Source organism: Mytilus edulis, chromosome 14, assembly GCF_963676685.1.
Source record: "Mytilus edulis chromosome 14, xbMytEdul2.2, whole genome shotgun sequence".
Taxonomy (NCBI): Eukaryota; Metazoa; Mollusca; class Bivalvia; order Mytilida; family Mytilidae; genus Mytilus; species Mytilus edulis.
The window spans coordinates 19,660,527-19,679,904 of NC_092357.1; the positions used below are offsets into that span (position 1 = coordinate 19,660,527).

Consider the following 19,378-nt stretch of genomic DNA (forward strand, 5'->3'; position numbering starts at 1 on the left):
AATGTCCCTCTACTATCGTAGGTGGGGCATAAAAAGAGAATTGTTTTACAATAACCCATGCCAACCCCCTTAATAGTATTTGTTTATACTTTTTAACTGCAGTTCGTGCATTTTGTTATTATTTATATGTCGTCTACTTTATATACGCTTCGGACGCATGAAAGTATTAAACGTGTTGTTTTCAATTTTTTATATAACTAACTCCAACAATTAAATTCTGATATATTTTGATATTTCCAAAGAAGTCTAAAAGATGATGTCATATATTTATCAAAACGTAACATAAAAAAAAGAGACACGAAGCCATAGAATAAGCATCAGTAGTATAACACTGTTTAGTTAGTTATAAAACGATTCAGTGAAAATAAATCAGGGTTTTAAACTAAAACAGGGTTAAACACATCAATTATAAGCGGGAAACAAACGGAATATCAGTAATACTGAACTTTAAAAAAATATATATCATAGAAACGGTCTATTTAATAACAACTGCATTAAAATACATTTAGAGAAGGCAAGATAAATATGACAAAAGTGCACAACTAAGTGACATATAAGATACTCACTATTATTCATAGGAAGTGGATCCCTAATGCATATACACTATTTACTTTCCATATATAAAAAAGAAAACGGAATAGTTCAACCCTATATACATTACAAAAACAATGATTATAGGACTAATACATGCGCATTTTTATCGATTTTGATTTAGTTGAATGTGTAACAGTCAGCATAACGAATAACCAGACAACATTTAGAAGTATACCATGTTCAAGGAAGGCATCAATAGTATGTTCAAGTAAGAAAAAATTATCACGGTAATTTCATTCTCATCACCAAATTGCCAGATAGTTTAGACACCATTAATACGAGTATACAGCTAGATTTGTAGGATACTATTAATCAATATGTCAAGTATTATCGTGTTATAAATACACGGTACTAAATGTTGGTCGGTCGGGCATGCGGGTTGTCGGTTGACTCCAACAGTTTCTGTGAAATAACTTTATAACTGATCTACAGATACTTTTAAGAATATAGTTGTTAAATAGACATTGATATGTTCACTTCGCCATTCTAGAGTAATGGTTCTCGTTAACTTTCAAAATTCTACGTTGCACATAACGCTTTTCATATTCATATTTCTATATGTGTTTACGGATAACAAAATCAATAGGTAAAATTAAACCTTAGAAATAACGATACAATTACAAAACTTTTCCATCTAAAACTGACTACACGTGAATGGGGTTCAGTACCAAAAATGAATGGGATCCAATAAAAGAAAATACGAAGCTGCTTTCATTATATCCTCCAAATGACACCGTTTGTACAATTTTCAGCCTTGGGAAAAAAGTAACTTAAAGTTTAAAGTGTTTACTTTCAGATCAAATTCCTTATTTAGCTCTAGTTTTCTTTGAACTAATAATTGTTTGTCAGTCATCAGCTCTAATGTATGATGACTTATAAATACGTACCTGTTTTCCGTACGATTTTCATTGATATTCATTCATCTTCTTAAGGGTTTTACATAAAATAACATGTCCCTTTTTTCGTCTGCAAACTGTATCATTTTCTTTTCTTTAGACCCATCGTTGCTTAATTATTGGTATAAATAATAGTAAATTCCGATCAATTTCTGATCAAACTATTAATTGAGTCATTGTAATACTAGTATAAGCATATACAATCAAAACTGTAAATTGTAGATTTTGCAGTAAAACTCACATCGTTTTGACAAGTTAAGTGCCTTCCAAAAATATTTCTGCACTAATTTTTATTGTTGAAAACAATTTGTTAAAATAACACAAACACAAAATGTCATATCAATACAGAGCGTCGTCAAAATCAAAGACATGGACAAACCATGGAGCGACAGACTTATGTCCCGAAATCTAGATAGATCATTGAAAAGACATGTATTAAATTGTGACAGTAAAGAATAGGAATATGATAGGGTATTTACAATTTGATTGCTGGGTACTTATTTTACCTATCTGTACGCTCGATCACAACATGCGTATATGCCTATTCTTCCAAAACACATGTGATCATCCACGGCTTTTGGTGGCGTTCGTATTGATCAAACTTAAGTTTTCTTTGCAGTGTTTTGTAGATTTAAGTTTGCCGTTTCGTCATGCTTAACTTTGCCTATGGTACTGGGCTTTTCTCCGATTTTTTTATTCCATCATTTATATGAGTTTGGTTGACTTTAATTTCAGATTATGCAGGGCATCATCAATATTTTCATAGATTTTTATAATCCTATTTCAATATTTGACAGACAATGGAACTTTCACTGCCTATCCTACCCAGAAACAAAATTTCAACAAATCTGTGCAATTTTGCCTAGACCAAGACAGTTTGATTAGTTCTGTAGATAATATAATGAAAGAAAACTCACTAAACGTAACAGTTGGTATATACTGGGTGTCTGCAATTCGTGATTCACCTGTACAAGGTAACTATAAAATCGATATGATATAAAGTATGGCCAATTTCTAATAAACATGTATTACTTAGGACTATTTAAAAAAAACACTTTTTCTTGGTTTATGTTAATATGACGATTCATATCACATATAGTGGGTAGATGATAATTAATGCCTAAAATGTTGTATGCCCTATACAAAAAAACAGATATCGGCACACCACATCTTCCTATCTATCTAGGAGCTATACATTTGTATATGTATCTATTTACATACTGAAACAGTTCGATTTAGTTATGGCTAAATATATGCCATTCGATGCCAAATTAATCTTTTTTTTTTAATTGTTAACATTGTATCGAAACTGTCTTCAACATCAATATTGTAGCAGTAGACCATACTATAGAAAAATTTCAAGTATAAAACAAAAAGGAGGCGAACGATACCAAAGGGATATTCTAACTCCTAATTCAAAACATGGGAAACATATAAAACAACTAAAACACCAACACTGAAGCTACACATTTTTGTATGTATCTATTTACATACTGAAACAGTTCGATTTAGTTTTGGCTAAATACATGCTATTTGATACCAAATTAAACAAAATTCTTTAAAAATGTAAACACTGTATCCAAGTTGTTCTTAACAGCATTATAGAAGCACAAGAACATAATTATAGAAAATGTTCAAGTGCATTACAAAAAAGAGGCAAAAGATACCAAAGGGATATTTAAACTTAAAAGTGAAAACAAAATGACAATTACATAGCAAAACAAATAAAACAACCAAAATACAAACACAATATACAAAAATAAATAATGAGCAACATCATACTAAGGTGCTTTAGAGGGATAAGCTAATCCTTCTCCAAATTTGGCTCCCGTCGTGTTGATCTTCTAGGTATAACCGGGCGATGTCTAAATCAATGGGTCGTATTCACTGAAAGATTATGGAACCAATTCGTTATCATCTGTGACAGATATTCTATAACGGTTAACAAATTCCTGATGGGAATCGTATATATTAAGTTAAAAATGTTTTCAACTACATCACATGGAACTCTCGGTCTGGTGGCTTCTTTGATAGCAGCAACCTTCATCATGTTACGGAAATAATTTTAAGTAATGCAAGCTCTAAAATATCGTATCAATTGGGAGATACATACTCCATATAAAGGCGTTGCTGGAATATTGCACATAAAAATTAAAATTTTACAATTAGGGAACTGAAATCAAATCATGTCTTTTGTTTATGAAGTGTTGTTCTCTAACGACATGCGTGATCAATCTATATAATATGTAAGTAAAGATAGGAGGCAGACTTATCTGTATAACTGTTATAAAGAATGTTCATATTCATATATATATATATATGCATGTTGATTTAAACAAATTGCTGATGTTTGATTTCTATGAGTGAAACAAATACAAGGAATTAAGACCTACACTTTTAGAAATATAAATAGCAATATATAAAACAGATTGAGTACGGCTTTCAGAAATAACCCTGTAACGGATCAAAAGACGAAAACAAACGCAACACCGCCAGAAAGTCGTCTGTAAAAAGGAAAATTAGTAAATGTCTTCCCGATATAGATTAAAACAACACACATAAACATACTTAAATACTGTAAGTTTGTTTAAGCATATACAAACTGAGCTTAAACTACTAACCATCTTTTAGCTTTTGACAATGACTTCTGTGTAGCGTCCATCATTGAAAATGGCAAGAAAATGAAACCTTTAGTTGTATCATGTGATGTTAAACTCCCCGTTACATGTAGAGCTGGTAGCGCTGATCGTTTGGGTTACGGAACTTCAACAGAGAAATGTGACACCACAACAACTATGGAAAACGTTTCAGGTAAATGATCAAATAAACAAAAGTAAATTTGTTGTTAAATACAACAAATGTGCAATACGAAAGTTCAAAATTTCCTTGTTTTAAGTTTTTAGAAGTATTGAAAGCGTATACATGCATATGTTATAATTTGTGTTGATAATTAAGTTAAGTCGAATAAATGAGACGGAAAAGAAATCCAGAAATACATTTGTGATTCACTTTTAAAGTTCCAATAATACACATGTATATCATTATTATTATACGCTCACAGTGTTTGTTTGTTTTAAAGTCAATTTTATCGAAAAATGCAAAATAATTAACACACCAAACAGATTAGTTGAACTTCACAAATGTTTTCACACGATATTCAGATTTTTGAGAGCCAATTTTTATTCATATTTTTTTGGGGGGAGGGGAAGGGGGCGGGTAATTGAATGATACGGATCGCCTACAACTTCCAAATTATTGACTACAAACCACAGAATGTACAATAAATAGGTTCTCAAAATCTTTTATTCCCGTTTGATTATCTTAATAAATACCAAAAGCACATAATTTATTATAGATATATATCGGAAGATGTAGTATGAGTGCCAATGAGACAATTCTCCATCCAAATAACAATTATGTATGAATTTGCTATATAAAAGTGAATTTTCAAATTGCAAACCGACTTTGTTTCCAATTTTATACTTTTTCTTCTTCGATTACTTAATAATTATAGGAATACATATGTGTGTAATTGTTAAATAAAAGCAATTTATCAAATTACATGCCGACTTTGATTCCAATTTTGTACTTTATTCAAATTATTTCAGTCCTCTCTCAATCGATGACTCAACAAAATCTGATAATTATAATTGCCATTGGAAGTACTGGATTCATTTGTTTGGTTTTAGTTGTTATGTAAGTATGTCTATCATTTTGTTGTTATACCACCCATCTACTGTCCCCTTTTCTCCACGCACACCAATTTCTGAAGATGGTATTGAGTATTGCAGATGAATGCCTTTCCGTCCTTGTCCGTGCCCTTTTCAGTATCATATTTGCATCAAACTAGACAGAATTTATCTTGTGATGGTTGCAGTATCTGCATGACAACGGATGAAATTTTCCACTCATGATTTAATTTCTTCGTCTTAATGATTTTAAGGAATTATCTGCAAACTGCATAGGCATCAGTTTCTTCTCCTAAACGCCAGATTAGAATTAAATGAAACTTTCCCAGAATCTATACCATGTAATGCAATTGTACACCTTTTATATTGTTTTTGGTCGGAATTTCTTAAATTATTTTATGTAAATATGTTACGGTTTACCTTTAAATCCCTTCACTTGCCATTACCTTAGGTAGAAGCGTGGTATTATTTTGTAGGGTTTGGTGGGGTGCACTGCGTTTGCGCCATTTAAAAAAATACATTTGCGCAGCAAGATTATATTTTATTTGCGCCATTTTACAGGTAAAACGGGTAAGATATAACGAAAAGGTTAAATATTCTTTGCTCTTTAAAGTTTGTCTACAGTATTCCACCTGGATAATTAAGTGAGTTCATAATCTTTTCTGATACGAAACTGAGAGTCACTTATGTATAGAATTATGTGTAGTGATTACAAATTTGAGCTATCAAGATAGACATTGTCAATTCAGAGACAAACAGAGGAATTAAATATGTGATGTGTGATGACCCACATAAGGGTTTTCACATGTTCTGAAAAATGGAGACAAGTCATTTAGGTGTACAAAAAAATAAGTTTGAAAAGGCAGATTAACTACTGATATAGACTACAGTTCGACGATAGGAGACAGACAAAAGTACTATCTTTTGAATAAATATGGTATTATATGCACATACGAGGCGAAATTTCAAGACATGAACACATGAGGACCGTTGCTAAGAAGTTTTGTAACAGAACAGACTTATAAATTTACTATAGCGTTAAGTGCTTAGAACTTAGGTTTATGTCTTATTAGAGATTTCCAATAAAATGACTTTACTCGACATAACCGACCTAACTCCACGTATTTCGTCCTACTGCATTGAAGCATGACGGAGGGGAGCATACACTGCATGCATGTTTTGCTCTTTGAACAAGCATTATTTTCTGGAATATACTTTAAGTAAAAATCAATCCCAACTATTTTTTCAATCTTTAAATTCTTTGTCATTAAACTTTAAATGATTTTATTGACACAAATCTTATAATGGAATAAGTAAGTTAGCAACCTATTATCAAATGCACCCATCATTTCTTGTCATTTCACTTGACCCATATTTCAGTTCTTTTCAAATTATGAATTTCAAAAACTACCAAGACAAAATTTAGCATGAAAATATTAAAATAATGAATTCCGAAGCGAGAAGGTTGCCTTTTTATTGTTTGTACGAGTTTTAGCGTTTAAAGTAGATTCCAACACAACCGAATGTAAAAGGTGTACATTCATATCATTGATATATCCATCAAATAGTACTTTTTCGTCTTAACCTATACTAATGTATGGGACAAGTGTTTTGTCCATGTATCCTAAACGTGCATTCGAGGATACAGGGTTAAAGGGCGTTCTCCCCCTTTCGATCCCTAGATAATTTTAAAATCTCATGTTTTCCACAATATCTATACAAATTTTTAGCGTATAATCGTCCACATTATTTTTCGCGTCAGTATAAATTCAATTATCGAGAACTACACCCTCTTTGAAATATCTTTGATCCGGCCATAATCACAAATTGTATTGCACAACAACAAAAACTTAACTGATTGTCGTTTGACTTTGATAAATACTTTTTAAAAACAAAAATGTCTGAAAATATGGCATCTAGCATGAGATTTTAAAAAGTTTAAGACTACACTGATTTTTTCCCGTTATTTATTAGCTCACTGAACACAGAAATGTGATACTGACGTGTAATTTAATGGACACATGGAAACTACATATAATCCAAATTATGACCAATAATGGTCCTACAGATACTTTGTGCTTTTTACATCACAAAAGGTCTTATTTTTCTAGACTGTCTATGATTTTTTTATACTTAATTTGTACTAAACACAAGGTGTAGTATGATTGCCAATGAGACAACTCTTCACAAGAGACCAAATGACACAGACATTTTAACAACTATAGGCCACCGTACGGCTTTCAACAATGAGCAAAACATATACTGCATAGTCAGCTACAAGTATAAGAGGCCACAAAATGACAAATGTAAAACAACTAAAACAAGGAAACTAACAGCCAAATTAATGTGCGAAAAAATGAACGAAAACACAACAACAAACAATAAGCACTGAATTACTGGCTCCTGACTTGGGACAAGCATATCCATACTAGGACAATGGTGTAACAGTACGACATAGTTGATTAATATTATAAACTGAATAATTATTTTTTTATTTATTAGTTGTAGTTGTTTTTAAGATAGCGTTCAGCAGCTGTGGATACTGTTAGATCAGTACATGGAGTTTATATGGAAATACTAAAAATTGCTGTTTTTATGCTTCGTTTCAGTCTCACGAGTCAATCCCTTTCTTACTGTTTTAATTACTGTTACGTGATCAATTGATAAACATACTTCTATGATCTCTAATGGCTTTAGCTTGGATATTTATAAAATATCAGATAAGAATTAAGTTATAATACTTACGACGAAGAAGCCTCAATATATATATATAATACATGTACTTACGACGGAGATTTAGCCTCAAGCTATAGTACTTATGATGATGATGATGATGATGATGATGTGATGTGATGATGATGATGATGATGATGATGATGATGATGATGATGATGATGATGATGATGATGATGATGATGATGATGATGATGATGATACTGATGTATGTCTTATATCCAGCGACAAATATTACATATATATTAAGAATGATGAATTGATAATGATCAATGCATCTACCTTTTTATACATGCCCAACACATTTGCATATGCTAGGTAACAAAGGAGCGTAACTACCATAAAAACACACTTGTTTTTCTACGAGGAAACCGATACCATCATGCTTGGTGGAGAAGCTGAAAAATACAGTCTTAAAGTCATTCGATCAGGGGGTCCAACAAAATAATTGAACCCGTATTCAAGGCTAGACTGCTACCCGTCAATCCCATATACAAGTATATAAATTATGAATATAATATGGTTTTTTTTTCAGTCGTGTAACACCTTCACTTGTGATCCTGTTCATGGATCTGTCGCATAGTTGTCACTTTTATATATCTACCTCCAAAGCGAGACAAAAATTGAAACTAAAAATTTTCGCTAACTCAATCAATATATGTGTAGAATCTACTTCTAATTGGATACGTAAGAGTAAAAGAAAATACCCGTAAAGACTGAAGTGACATAATAGTTGTCTCAAAAATATAACAACTCTGCAACTTGGCATTCTCGTCCGCTTTTAAGCAGAGATACTTGGGGACAGGATATTTTAGCCAATTACTATGTACTATAAATTGATAGTTTACTATCCACAGTGGTCAATGTTTATATGCAGATTAATAGTCATCAGTTGCTAATCAAGTACACCTTCCAAATTACAAACTATATAACGAATTAGTGTACACATTTATTTACATACATTATTATCAATTACAATTTTTTTTTTAATGTTCGTTGACTTTCATTTGAAAGAAAAAGAGTATTTCAACTATTAAATATAAAGAAGTAGAAGACATGTATAATACATTGTTATTTTTTTTAAATATACACTTCCCGTTGACGTACGTGTTCCAAGTTGAAAAAAAATCGGAGATTGTAAATTAAGGAGATTAAATGCAGAAGAAGAAAATGTTTGAAATGATGCTTAATAAAGTATGATGCAATCCCAGTTATCAACGTTAACAGATTCTGATTAACACTTTGAGTTCATAAGTAATTTTTTTCTAAAATGGCTAAAAAATCTATCTTATGATAAATACCCACTGAAATTAAATATTATAAACATTATAAAACGAAAAGAAGAAGGGACATTTATCTGATAACGACAAACAAAATCAATATAAATATCTAATAAAAGGTTCATTAAATTTTGCAAAGTATATCGGAAAAACAAAGTCATGGTCAAAACTATGAAAGGCAACTCAAATGAATCGTATGATAGGTAAAGATACGTATATATACATGGTCTTCTGACAGTGAAGTTTAGGCGAGAATCTCAATAGTCACGTGATATATAAAAATCATGATATCTTTCGTTTTTCAACATCTTAGAAATATTTGATATTGATCAAATTTATCATGAATTGGTTTCATAGTTTATGAATACTTAGTTAAAATTTGAGTAACGCATTTAACAAAATTAATTGGTTAGCAATTACCGGTCCCGTTACGTGCGTACGTCGAGTTAGGTACGTATGTCATTTTATTGGAAATCTCTAATATCACTTGATTTATAACAGAACTGGGTTTTAACATAACTCTTGAGGTTTTATGATGACTAATTTATGAGGAAAATGTTTAATTATGCACAAAAAAATGTCTTTATATTAAAAGGCATTTTTTTATACTGCTCACCTGTATTTACCTGTAATATTGGCGCACATGAAAGTTTTCAGTTTTGTTGCATACGAAATATTGTTTTTTGCGCAACAAAATTATTTTTAACGCAAAAGCAAATGCATCGGTTTGGTGGGAGAACAAAAATGTAGTAGTGCAGTTACAATTTTTCTGAATCACTTTTTTTTGCAACTTTCACATTGCCCTTCCGAAACATACTGAAGAATACAATTGCCAAGAAAATGTCTTTCTTTGATCGTATCTGTTTAAATACAGAAAAAAGAAATGAATAACAAATAGAGTACTAAACACAAAAGATCTGCAAAGAAAAAAACGTTCATAATAGGACTCGAAAATATAGAAAATAAGGAAACCCTGAACATATTACAAAGATTGGTCAACAGAAACCACACACGAACCGGTTGTGAATACTGTTGACTTAAAGGGGTAACTGTTCCTATTCTACTAGCATTACCCGTCGTGCTAAGTATTTTAACTTTAAATTTATTGATATATTTTACTCGGTGAAATCATAATTGAGATGAGATCACGGGACTGTGCATGTGACTACTCGATTTAACATATAAATGGTGTTTATATTTAATAATGGTTATCCAGAACATGACGGCATTGTCTGTATGTTAGACAATATTCTTAAACATGCACAATAGGTCACAATAGATATTTGTTTAAATAATCTATAATTCATTTGTGTTATCATATAATCACGCTTTGCAAAGCAGGAATACTAATCATGCATACACCCCTCCACCGCCATCCAAATAAATAGTCTTGATATATATAACAATAAGCGAAAATAACTGAAAAACGTATTTGATAAGACTAATACAGAAGTTGTAAATTTTTCAATTGTAGTGTTCTGATTTTTAAGTGCAGAAATGTGAAGAATAAAAACTACTCAGGTGAGAGGTTATTTTCATGAATACAAAGGGGTGTTATGAAATATACGAGAATGATATATTATCAACGACGAGAATAACCAAAAGAAATTGGAAGGGCAGTATACAGTCTACTACAATAAATATATGTCTGTATATAAAGACAACCTTTTTTTTTTTTATTATATAGCTGGTAAACTGTTTCAGTTCGTAAACATCATTGGCTTTCAAATATTCTGCTTTGGGCTTTCCCGATTACGATAAATCCAGGTAAGCGCCTCGAAAGCATGAAAAGCATAATGTGTTTCAATGTCTAGATTACCCGAGGAAAACATATTTGTTATGCTAATCATGATGTTCATATAACAAAAAAAAAACGAACTCCAAGGAAAATGTAAAACGCATATGAGAAACCAAGATTACCACTATTTCTAAAAAAGAAAATGGTAATGCAGGTGTACCATTTTGTTTCAGGTAATCCTCAACATTCGAATCACGACAGGTAAGTTTTTAATGTAATAAAAACTTGTTTAGCTCGAACGTGTCGGTATATGTTTAAAAGAGGCAAAAAGTAAAATAACAAAAATACTGAACTCCTAGGAAAATTAAAAACGGAAAGTCCCTACAAACACTCAAACGCATGCATGATAACAACTACCATAGTCCTGACTTAGCACAGGCATTGTCTTATGTAGAAAATGGTCGGATTGAACCCGGTTTTAAAGCTTGCTAAACATATCACTTGTATGACAGTAGCATCAAATAATACCAAACTCACAAATCGTTGATAATCAGGCAACACCATGGCAAAAAACGAAGAACGACGAGAAGACAAATAACAGCATTATACACACAACATAGAAAACTAAAAACTGAACAAGGCCAACCCCTAAATAACCGGGACTAAATATATATCAGGATTAAAGTTATGAAGAGATACGCGCGTAAGAGAAGCGGTTCATGTTGCTCAGTCTTTAGTGTTCTGTTGTGTTTTGTGTACTTTAATTGTTCGTCTATTGGTGTTTCTCTATTTTAGACATGGCGTTGTCTGTTTATTTTCGACGTACAAGTTTGAGTTTGAATGTTTCTCTGGTATCTTTCGTTACTCTTAATTTCAATATTTTATTTTTCGAAAGTTCCTGACCGAGCATGTCCTTGAACAAGGTATGACTAATAACCTTTGAGTTCGTTTAACATACACGTAACAATCAATGATAGAGCATAACACAGTCCAAACCAACTGACCATTATTCAAAAAGATTGTAGTACATGTACATCTTTTCACTTATTTGATTTTGTAGAAAAGATTCGAACACGCATGTTTATAACACGACACAAGGCAACGATGTTGACGATTTGAATCCAACAAGAAAAGAGAAACATGTGCATACAACGACCAAAGACAAAGATTATGGCGATTTGGATCCAAGTAGAAAGGAGAAGCATGTTTATACCACGACCAAAGCCAAAGATTATGACGATGTGGATCCAAGTAGAAAGGAGACGCATGTTTATACCACGACCCGAGCCAAAGATTATGACGATTTGGATCCAAGTAGAAAGGAGAAGCATGTTTATACCACGACCCAAGCCAAAGATTATGACGATGTGGACCCAAAAAGAAAAGAGATGCATGTTTATACCACGACCCAAGCCAAAGATTATGACGATGTGGACCCACATAGAAAAGAGATGCAAGTTTATACCACGACACAAGGCAAAGATTATGACAATCTGGATCCAAGTAGAAAGGAGATGCATGTTTATACCACGACCCAAGCCAAAGATTATGACGGTTTGGATCCAAGTAGAAAGGAGAAGCATGTTTATACCACGACCCAAGCCAAAGATTATGACGATGTGGACCCAAATAGAAAAGAGATGCATGTTTATACCACGACACAAGGCAAAGATTATGACGATTTGAATCCAAATAGAAAGGAGATGCATGTTTATAACACGACCCAAGCCAAAGATTATGACGATCTGGATCCAAATAGAAAGGAGATGCATGTGTATACCACGACACAAGACAAAGATTGTGACAATCTGGATCCAAATAGAAAGGAGATGCATGTTTATACCACGACACAAGACAAAGATTATGACGATTTGGATCCAAATAGAAAGGAGATGCACGTTTATAACACGAAACAAGACAATACTTCTGGGTATTATACGACGATACCTGCAGACATTACTTAATTTCCGCCTGTACTGTAGATTCGTCAATTTTGGTAGGAACCTATTCAAGGTGATCGAGGAAAGATTATATATTTGTGGATACTTTATTTTATCGTTTGTCTTATTTGTACAAAAGACTATAGGAAACAGTGTTTCGATGATCATATGTTCACCTTTTCCCGAGATAACTGGTACTCCACAAGTAACAACGATTCAACAGTAATTGGAAACTCTTTGAAATACAGCGAGCGTCTCTGTACTTAAACATCACGATTTGTGTCATTGTGTTATGGTAATTTTTTGTTTTATGGTCTTTCATTTTGCTAATGAGCTTTGTCAATATGCCTTTTTGTGTTTCCTTGTTACATATTTGTTTGTTTTATAGTGATTAAGATTATAACACAATGTTGACTGCTGTACCCCAATTTTTGACATTTTAACCTGTTTTAGTGTTATGGTTTTTTTTCACACATTGTTGTCAATAAAATGGAATTTAATGCGACTGTTGTACAAGTGAGAGCTTTAGCTACAAATGAACTTAGGTGATCTAAGGTAAAATTTAATAAATCAAGAATGCAAAATTGATACTTTAAGCTGGAAGAGTTTTAGTGAAGGATCAAAATAAGTTAAAAATATTGATAGGTCATTGAGCTCCTTTTCAAGATATTTGATTTATAAAATATGGCGGGAAAAGACTTTTCAAAAGCACGTTATTTATCTAAAACATCCAAAGAATTTTTTACGCTCCAAAAATAGTTTATTACACTATGTTTATTTATTTTATTACAACAGTTTATGATAAGCTCTTTAATAGTAGTGAGTGAACTTGTTAAAAGCACTGACAGATTAGTTGTAGAACATTTACTAGAGGCCGAGATAAAACGATATTCAAATGTTTTTTGTAGTTTAGGTAGCCAATACTTATATGACATAGTAGGGACCTCCAACTGTTCAGAAGAAGCCTTCAGCTTTGTTGTGGTTATGGTATGTTAGTTTACTATATGACTCTCTGTGGAGCGCATGGACTTGAATGTAGATGAATTTAAAATTGCATACTTAAGAACGTCCGTGTAGTATTTACGGCATACCACCACCACATTGTTGGCTGCCTTTTCGGCCGGTACAAACACAAACCGCTTGGAAAGTTCTTGAAGTTTATTTCTTATTCTAGAAATAGGTGTATTATGTACTCTATTAATAACTTCTAAATTATTTTTAAAATTTGATATTCTATTATCTACCACATTCATACATTTATTTCAATGAGAATCAAGAGAATTTTTAATCAGATTTTCCCCGTTTACACCACTTTTTACAAAACGAGGAAAGCGCATCTTTGGTAACTGGACGACACTCTTTCTGATCTGTTTTGAGTTTTGGATCATACAACTTAAAAAAAAGATTTAGAGCTGCATCTATAGATCCATCGAAATCAGTGACAAAACGAAAGTCCGATTGCAATAGTGGAAGGTCGTGGACCGCGAACCATCGCTAATTTGAACCCATGTGTCACAATTCAATTCGAAAAGTCTGACTAATTGGTGAAACCATCTGGGTTGTCATTTAAGACTTTAAAAGCAGTGCGCTTACCGATCCTAAACAGGGATGACGTTGTATTTCATCCTGTTACAGCATGTGCAGCTGGTAAAATGTCACAGATGTCAGACGAGAAACGTTTACATATTTTGTGGATAGGTATATAGAGGAGCAAATCTTGTACGCAAGTTATAGCACCTGTTTTAAACCATAGTTCATGCGGATGTTGTACGGAGAGGGAAGTAATGAACGCATAAGAACATCTGTATCTGTTGACTTTATCATTATCTTACCCTTGATTCCTTTCACATCGAACTCTTTGTCTACATGAATAGCATGTAAAATCATACGAGAATCCGATTCATCGTGCGTACAAAATAATGTTCAAATCTGAATACTACTTCTGAGCAGATTTATGGTCAATGGAAGTGCCAGCTAGATGAAAACTTCCTCGTGTGTAATAGTAGCTGTTTATCTACCATGTTGCTGAACAATCAATTCGCATGCTTGTTCTCGTCGACTCTTAGAAAACTTTCCAGTCAGGAATTTGACGACTTTCTATAAATGACCTGAAGCACTTTTACAGACGAAAATGAACTTGATTCAGCTTTTAAAATAAAGGCAGTTGTGTCTGCTAGTGTAATATGTATAGGACGAATGGTGGTACAATATTTTGTATTCATCAATACGCAAGTGATATAGGTCCCGCTCGAACCTTTTTTTTCAAAACAGATTTAAAAAAAAAAAATTATATACCCGCTTCCTGCATCCGGAAATGTAATCATGTCCATTTCCCGCACCGTTTTTTTTTTGTAAATATTATAAAAAGATATCAACATTTGTTTTTAAAATCACAGTCTAACCTGTATATAACGATTTTAAACATAAAAGCACCCCACCACACTGTGTAAATATCTGTGAGAATTTTTGTTTCAGCATGAAACCTATTTATCCAAATTGGGAGTGCCCCGATATAAATTTATAACAGCGGAAATACCTGTAAAGAACAAAAAATTGGTTTCTTTCCCCCTTACTTATATTCCCTTTCAAAAAAATGTTCGTTGTTAGAATAAAGTACAAAGAACTTCTGAAGGATTTGCCTTCAACTGCAATTATATTGTATGCTGGCGAAACAAAACTATCCATAGCCGCTGCATGTTTATGCACCTGTCCTGATTGAATCAGGGGCCAGTCGTTCAGCAGTTATCGTTTGTTGATGTTGTTCATTGGTATTTTCCCGTTTGGATATATAAATTAGATCGAATTGTGTACGCTAATAATTTTGGGGTCCTTTATAGCTTGCTATTTGGTCTGTATCAAAGCCCTGTGTAAAAGGCGGTACAACGGATAAGGAATATAGATATAAATCACTTGTGAAAAACTTTTCTGAACAAAGTAGATTAAAAAAAATTGCATTCAATATTTTATTGATAATTAAAAGTTATGTTTTTCTTTTGTTTTTGTTCATGCTGTTAGCCAGTAGATTTGGTAAGCTAATTTTGATAAATGCTTGAATTTTGGATATTTCAACGTAAAATCATTTGTTAAAAACTTTAAAACAACTGAAGTCTGGTTCAAAGTATTTAACCATTACATTACAATTTTTGTTTTATCTTAGAGCAGTAAAACTTAGTATCATTTACTACATTTGTTCTATTAAGAGACTTATTTCGCTCTTTCGATACTTTAATCCGATCGTTGAAAAAGTATTTTAAATTCTATGTTCACGGGCATTTTCAGCAATGTCTGTACAGACTGCCTATTCAATCCAATTATATCAAATTGAATTTATTGCGAATTGTTTGTACCGCATTTTATATATATTGTACTATTGCATTAACAACTTTAATATGATAACTATCTGAATAGTTTCCTAAAAGAATATCTTTTCAATAACTGTCTTATTCTTTATTGAGTTACAAAGTCGTAAATTTCTTACAACTGTTTTTCTCGACTGGTTATCTTTGTTACGTCGATAAAATAAATGCTGAAGAGTTGCAGTATGTTTTTCAACTCCCAAAATATTTAAAACGGAAAGTTATTTCAAAGAAACAAAATTAAAAGCTCAAACACATCAACTGACAGGAAAACAATTTCCGTTTGACAGATTCATATTGTTATGCATACATTTTCGTTGACATTACTATTTATATCTATTTTGTAAAATTACAAGTCTAAGAATCAATCTTTATCTGAGTCATTAAAAATAATTTAGCATTATCCTTTTATGTTCCGCTAAGTTTGGTGACTACATTACAACAAATACATGTAAGTCTACACATTATACATGTATTAAACTTTTATCTAAAATTGACAAATCTGCTTCATAATTGTTTCCATTTATTATTTACCAATTTTCAGCAGTGCCTGCTAAAGAGAATATATCTAGAAAAAAGTTCAATGAAACAAAGTCGAATATCTTAGGAAAAGCAAGATAAAACATTAAAACTGCTTATCGTTGAGGGTATAGGCGGCCAAAGTTCTCTGTTTATTCAACAGCCTAATACATATACTAATCTACGATCCTGATTTTTCTTTCATTTGAAATGCTATAAAACTCCTTATACGTTGCTTCTACATCTTTATCAAGTCCTCTAATAGCATGTATATAGCAATTACGTGATATATTATGTGTTGTTTAAGTAGTTGGTGGTCATTTGCGACTGTTGTGGATAAGGCTATTTTGGTAAGGTCACAACTGAAACGCAATAAATATATTTGTTCAAAAGATATCAAAGGAAAGATATGTAGAGTTGTTAATTTTTGATTGCGTTGTCGTTCATATTTCAAATTCATGAGCGCCATCACAAATTGGTTGATATTTTGGGTCCAATAGATGACGACGGTTATGTCATAACTACAATTCCGTCCTCTTTTCCTCGGATATGAAATATCAAATTAGACTGATAACAGGATTTTTACTTAGTAAATTATCCACACGAATGGTGCCACCTGTGGGACAGGGTCTGCCTACCCTTTCTTGTAACCGAGATCACCCTGCTTTTTTGGTAAGTTTGTGATGAGTAGTCTTGGTTTCTATGATGTGTTTCATCTTTTTATTTTATTTTGGTCTTATCTAGTTTTCCATTTTGCCATGACATTGCCGGTTAATTTTATAGTTTGAATGTTCCCTTGGTATCTTTCGCTTCTCATTTTTAGTATTGAGATACTTAACAGATGTTTCTTAAATTTGCTGATGCAAAGTTAAACGAACAAAAAAACCCACAGAGAAATAAAGATTCTACCTCCTTCAGTCAAAGATGTTAGAAGGATGTGGTTATTTTTTTCGGTCCATACTGGTCATCCAATGTCCGCTTCCTGAATATTCAAGTTATTATAAATCTTTTCGTGAGAGTGCTAGAGGTGAAGCTATTTCCAGGAATGCGCTTTAGATGCACCAAATTAATAAAGTGTTATTTATATTTTCCAGTAATTGGTCGATACTGCTGGTTCAATCAGTTAAAGCCAACTTGACTTTAAATGGATTTTATAATCTTTTAAGGATGTACACTTCTGAGGAGCCAAATATTTCCTCTGTTAAACTTTTTAAATGGTCATTATATTTTGGAAGATAGGTGTTTTCTGAAGTGAATTCATGAAAAAAAAATCATAGGCTAATGCGCTTTTTAAGAAACTACGGCCATCTGAAAAAGGACAATTTACAAAGTATGAGAAAAATGCTAATTTTCAACAAAAACAGCAATATATGGATTTTTTCAAAATCTATATAATAAAAACTCATTTTGGATGTTTCATCTTTTTAATACCTTGTATCATAGACAAGAAATCATAAAACACATAATATAAAAGCATACAAAAAAAAAATTTATAACCTTTTTCACCCCCCTAAATCTTGGATTTTCCACCAAAACAGACTTAAATTCCAACATTTACCCAAAAAATGGCACACTTCCTCTGTTAAACTTTTTTCCACAGTTAATTTGCAGTTAAGCATATATAAACTAAACATTTTAAGCCAAGACACATTAGGGGTTAGTGTGCATTAAAAAAAGTTTTATGTCATTTACTATCCCCACCCCACCCTAAAAATCTCATTTCCAATAAAACAGCAAAATATGGATTTTTCTAAAACTGTCTACTAAATACTTATTTTGGGTGTTTCATCTTTTTGATGTCTGTCTCAAATACAAAAAATCATAAAACACACAGTCTATAAACATACAAAAATAATTTTTTTAATAATTTTTCAACCAAAAAACAAAACTTTTCCACCAAACAGGCCTAAATTCAAACATTTACATTAAAAATAGCACACTTCCTCTGTTAAACTTTTCCCCACAGTTAATATGAAGTTAAGCATAGATAAACTTAACATTTTAAGCCAAAAACATTAGGGGTTAGTGCACATTAAAAAAAGTTCTCAGTTGTTTACTATCCCCACCCCCCCCCCTAAAAATCACATTTCTAACAAAAAAGCAATATGTGGATTTAAAACAAAATATATAATAATAACCCAATTTGGGTGTTTTATCTTTTTGAAAACTTGTTTCATGATAAAAAATCATATAACACACAGTATAATAACATACAAAAATCTTTAATATCATTTTACACCCCCCAACAAATCTGGGTTTATTCACCTAAATCAACCTAGATTCCAACATTTACACAAAAAATGGAACCCTTCCTCTGTTCAACCTTTTTTCACAATAAACATGCAGTTGAAAGCATAATTACAATTAACATTTTTAACAATTAGATATGGGTTAGTGTGCATTTTGAAAAATCATGTTATTTACTATCCCCACCCTGCCCCAAAAATCTCATGAAAACTTTTCTTCCTCTCATGCGGTGCATATACAGCACGTCGACTAATTATGTGTTATTAGATTAGTCTATAATAATTAGATAAGATAGATATTTTTACTTTGAAACTCCCCATTAAAGATATTTGTCCATCTGTTACATTTATTTAGGTGTCAAGCCCAAAAAATAGCCAAAGTTTTAA

At 32.1% G+C, this 19,378-nt stretch overlaps 2 protein-coding genes across 3 annotated transcripts in view; both read left to right on the top strand.

Annotated features, from left to right (window-relative positions):
• Nucleotides 1–19,378, top strand: part of LOC139503680 (uncharacterized) — a 167,587-nt gene that overhangs the window by 17,016 nt on the left and 131,193 nt on the right. The gene's annotated exons all lie outside the window — the stretch shown is intronic.
• On the top strand, nt 4,102–13,375 carry LOC139503681 (uncharacterized). The gene is made up of 5 exons (XM_071293503.1): nt 4,102–4,301; nt 5,099–5,186; nt 10,667–10,713; nt 11,164–11,191; nt 11,991–13,375. Exons 1-5 carry the CDS (start codon nt 4,172–4,174, stop codon nt 12,892–12,894), a joined length of 1,197 nt encoding a protein of 398 aa, XP_071149604.1. The 5' UTR covers nt 4,102–4,171; the 3' UTR covers nt 12,895–13,375.

Excerpts from the sequence above, each read along its gene's own strand:
- LOC139503681 (XM_071293503.1), top strand. The coding sequence starts at position 4,172 with ATGAAACCTTTAGTTGTATCATGTGATGTTAAACTCCCCGTTACATGT. Across the intron at positions 10,714-11,163 it reads GAAGAATAAAAACTACTCAG|GTAATCCTCAACATTCGAAT; the intron begins GTGAGAGGTTAT and ends ATTTTGTTTCAG. Across the intron at positions 11,192-11,990 it reads CAACATTCGAATCACGACAG|AAAAGATTCGAACACGCATG; the intron begins GTAAGTTTTTAA and ends TTGATTTTGTAG.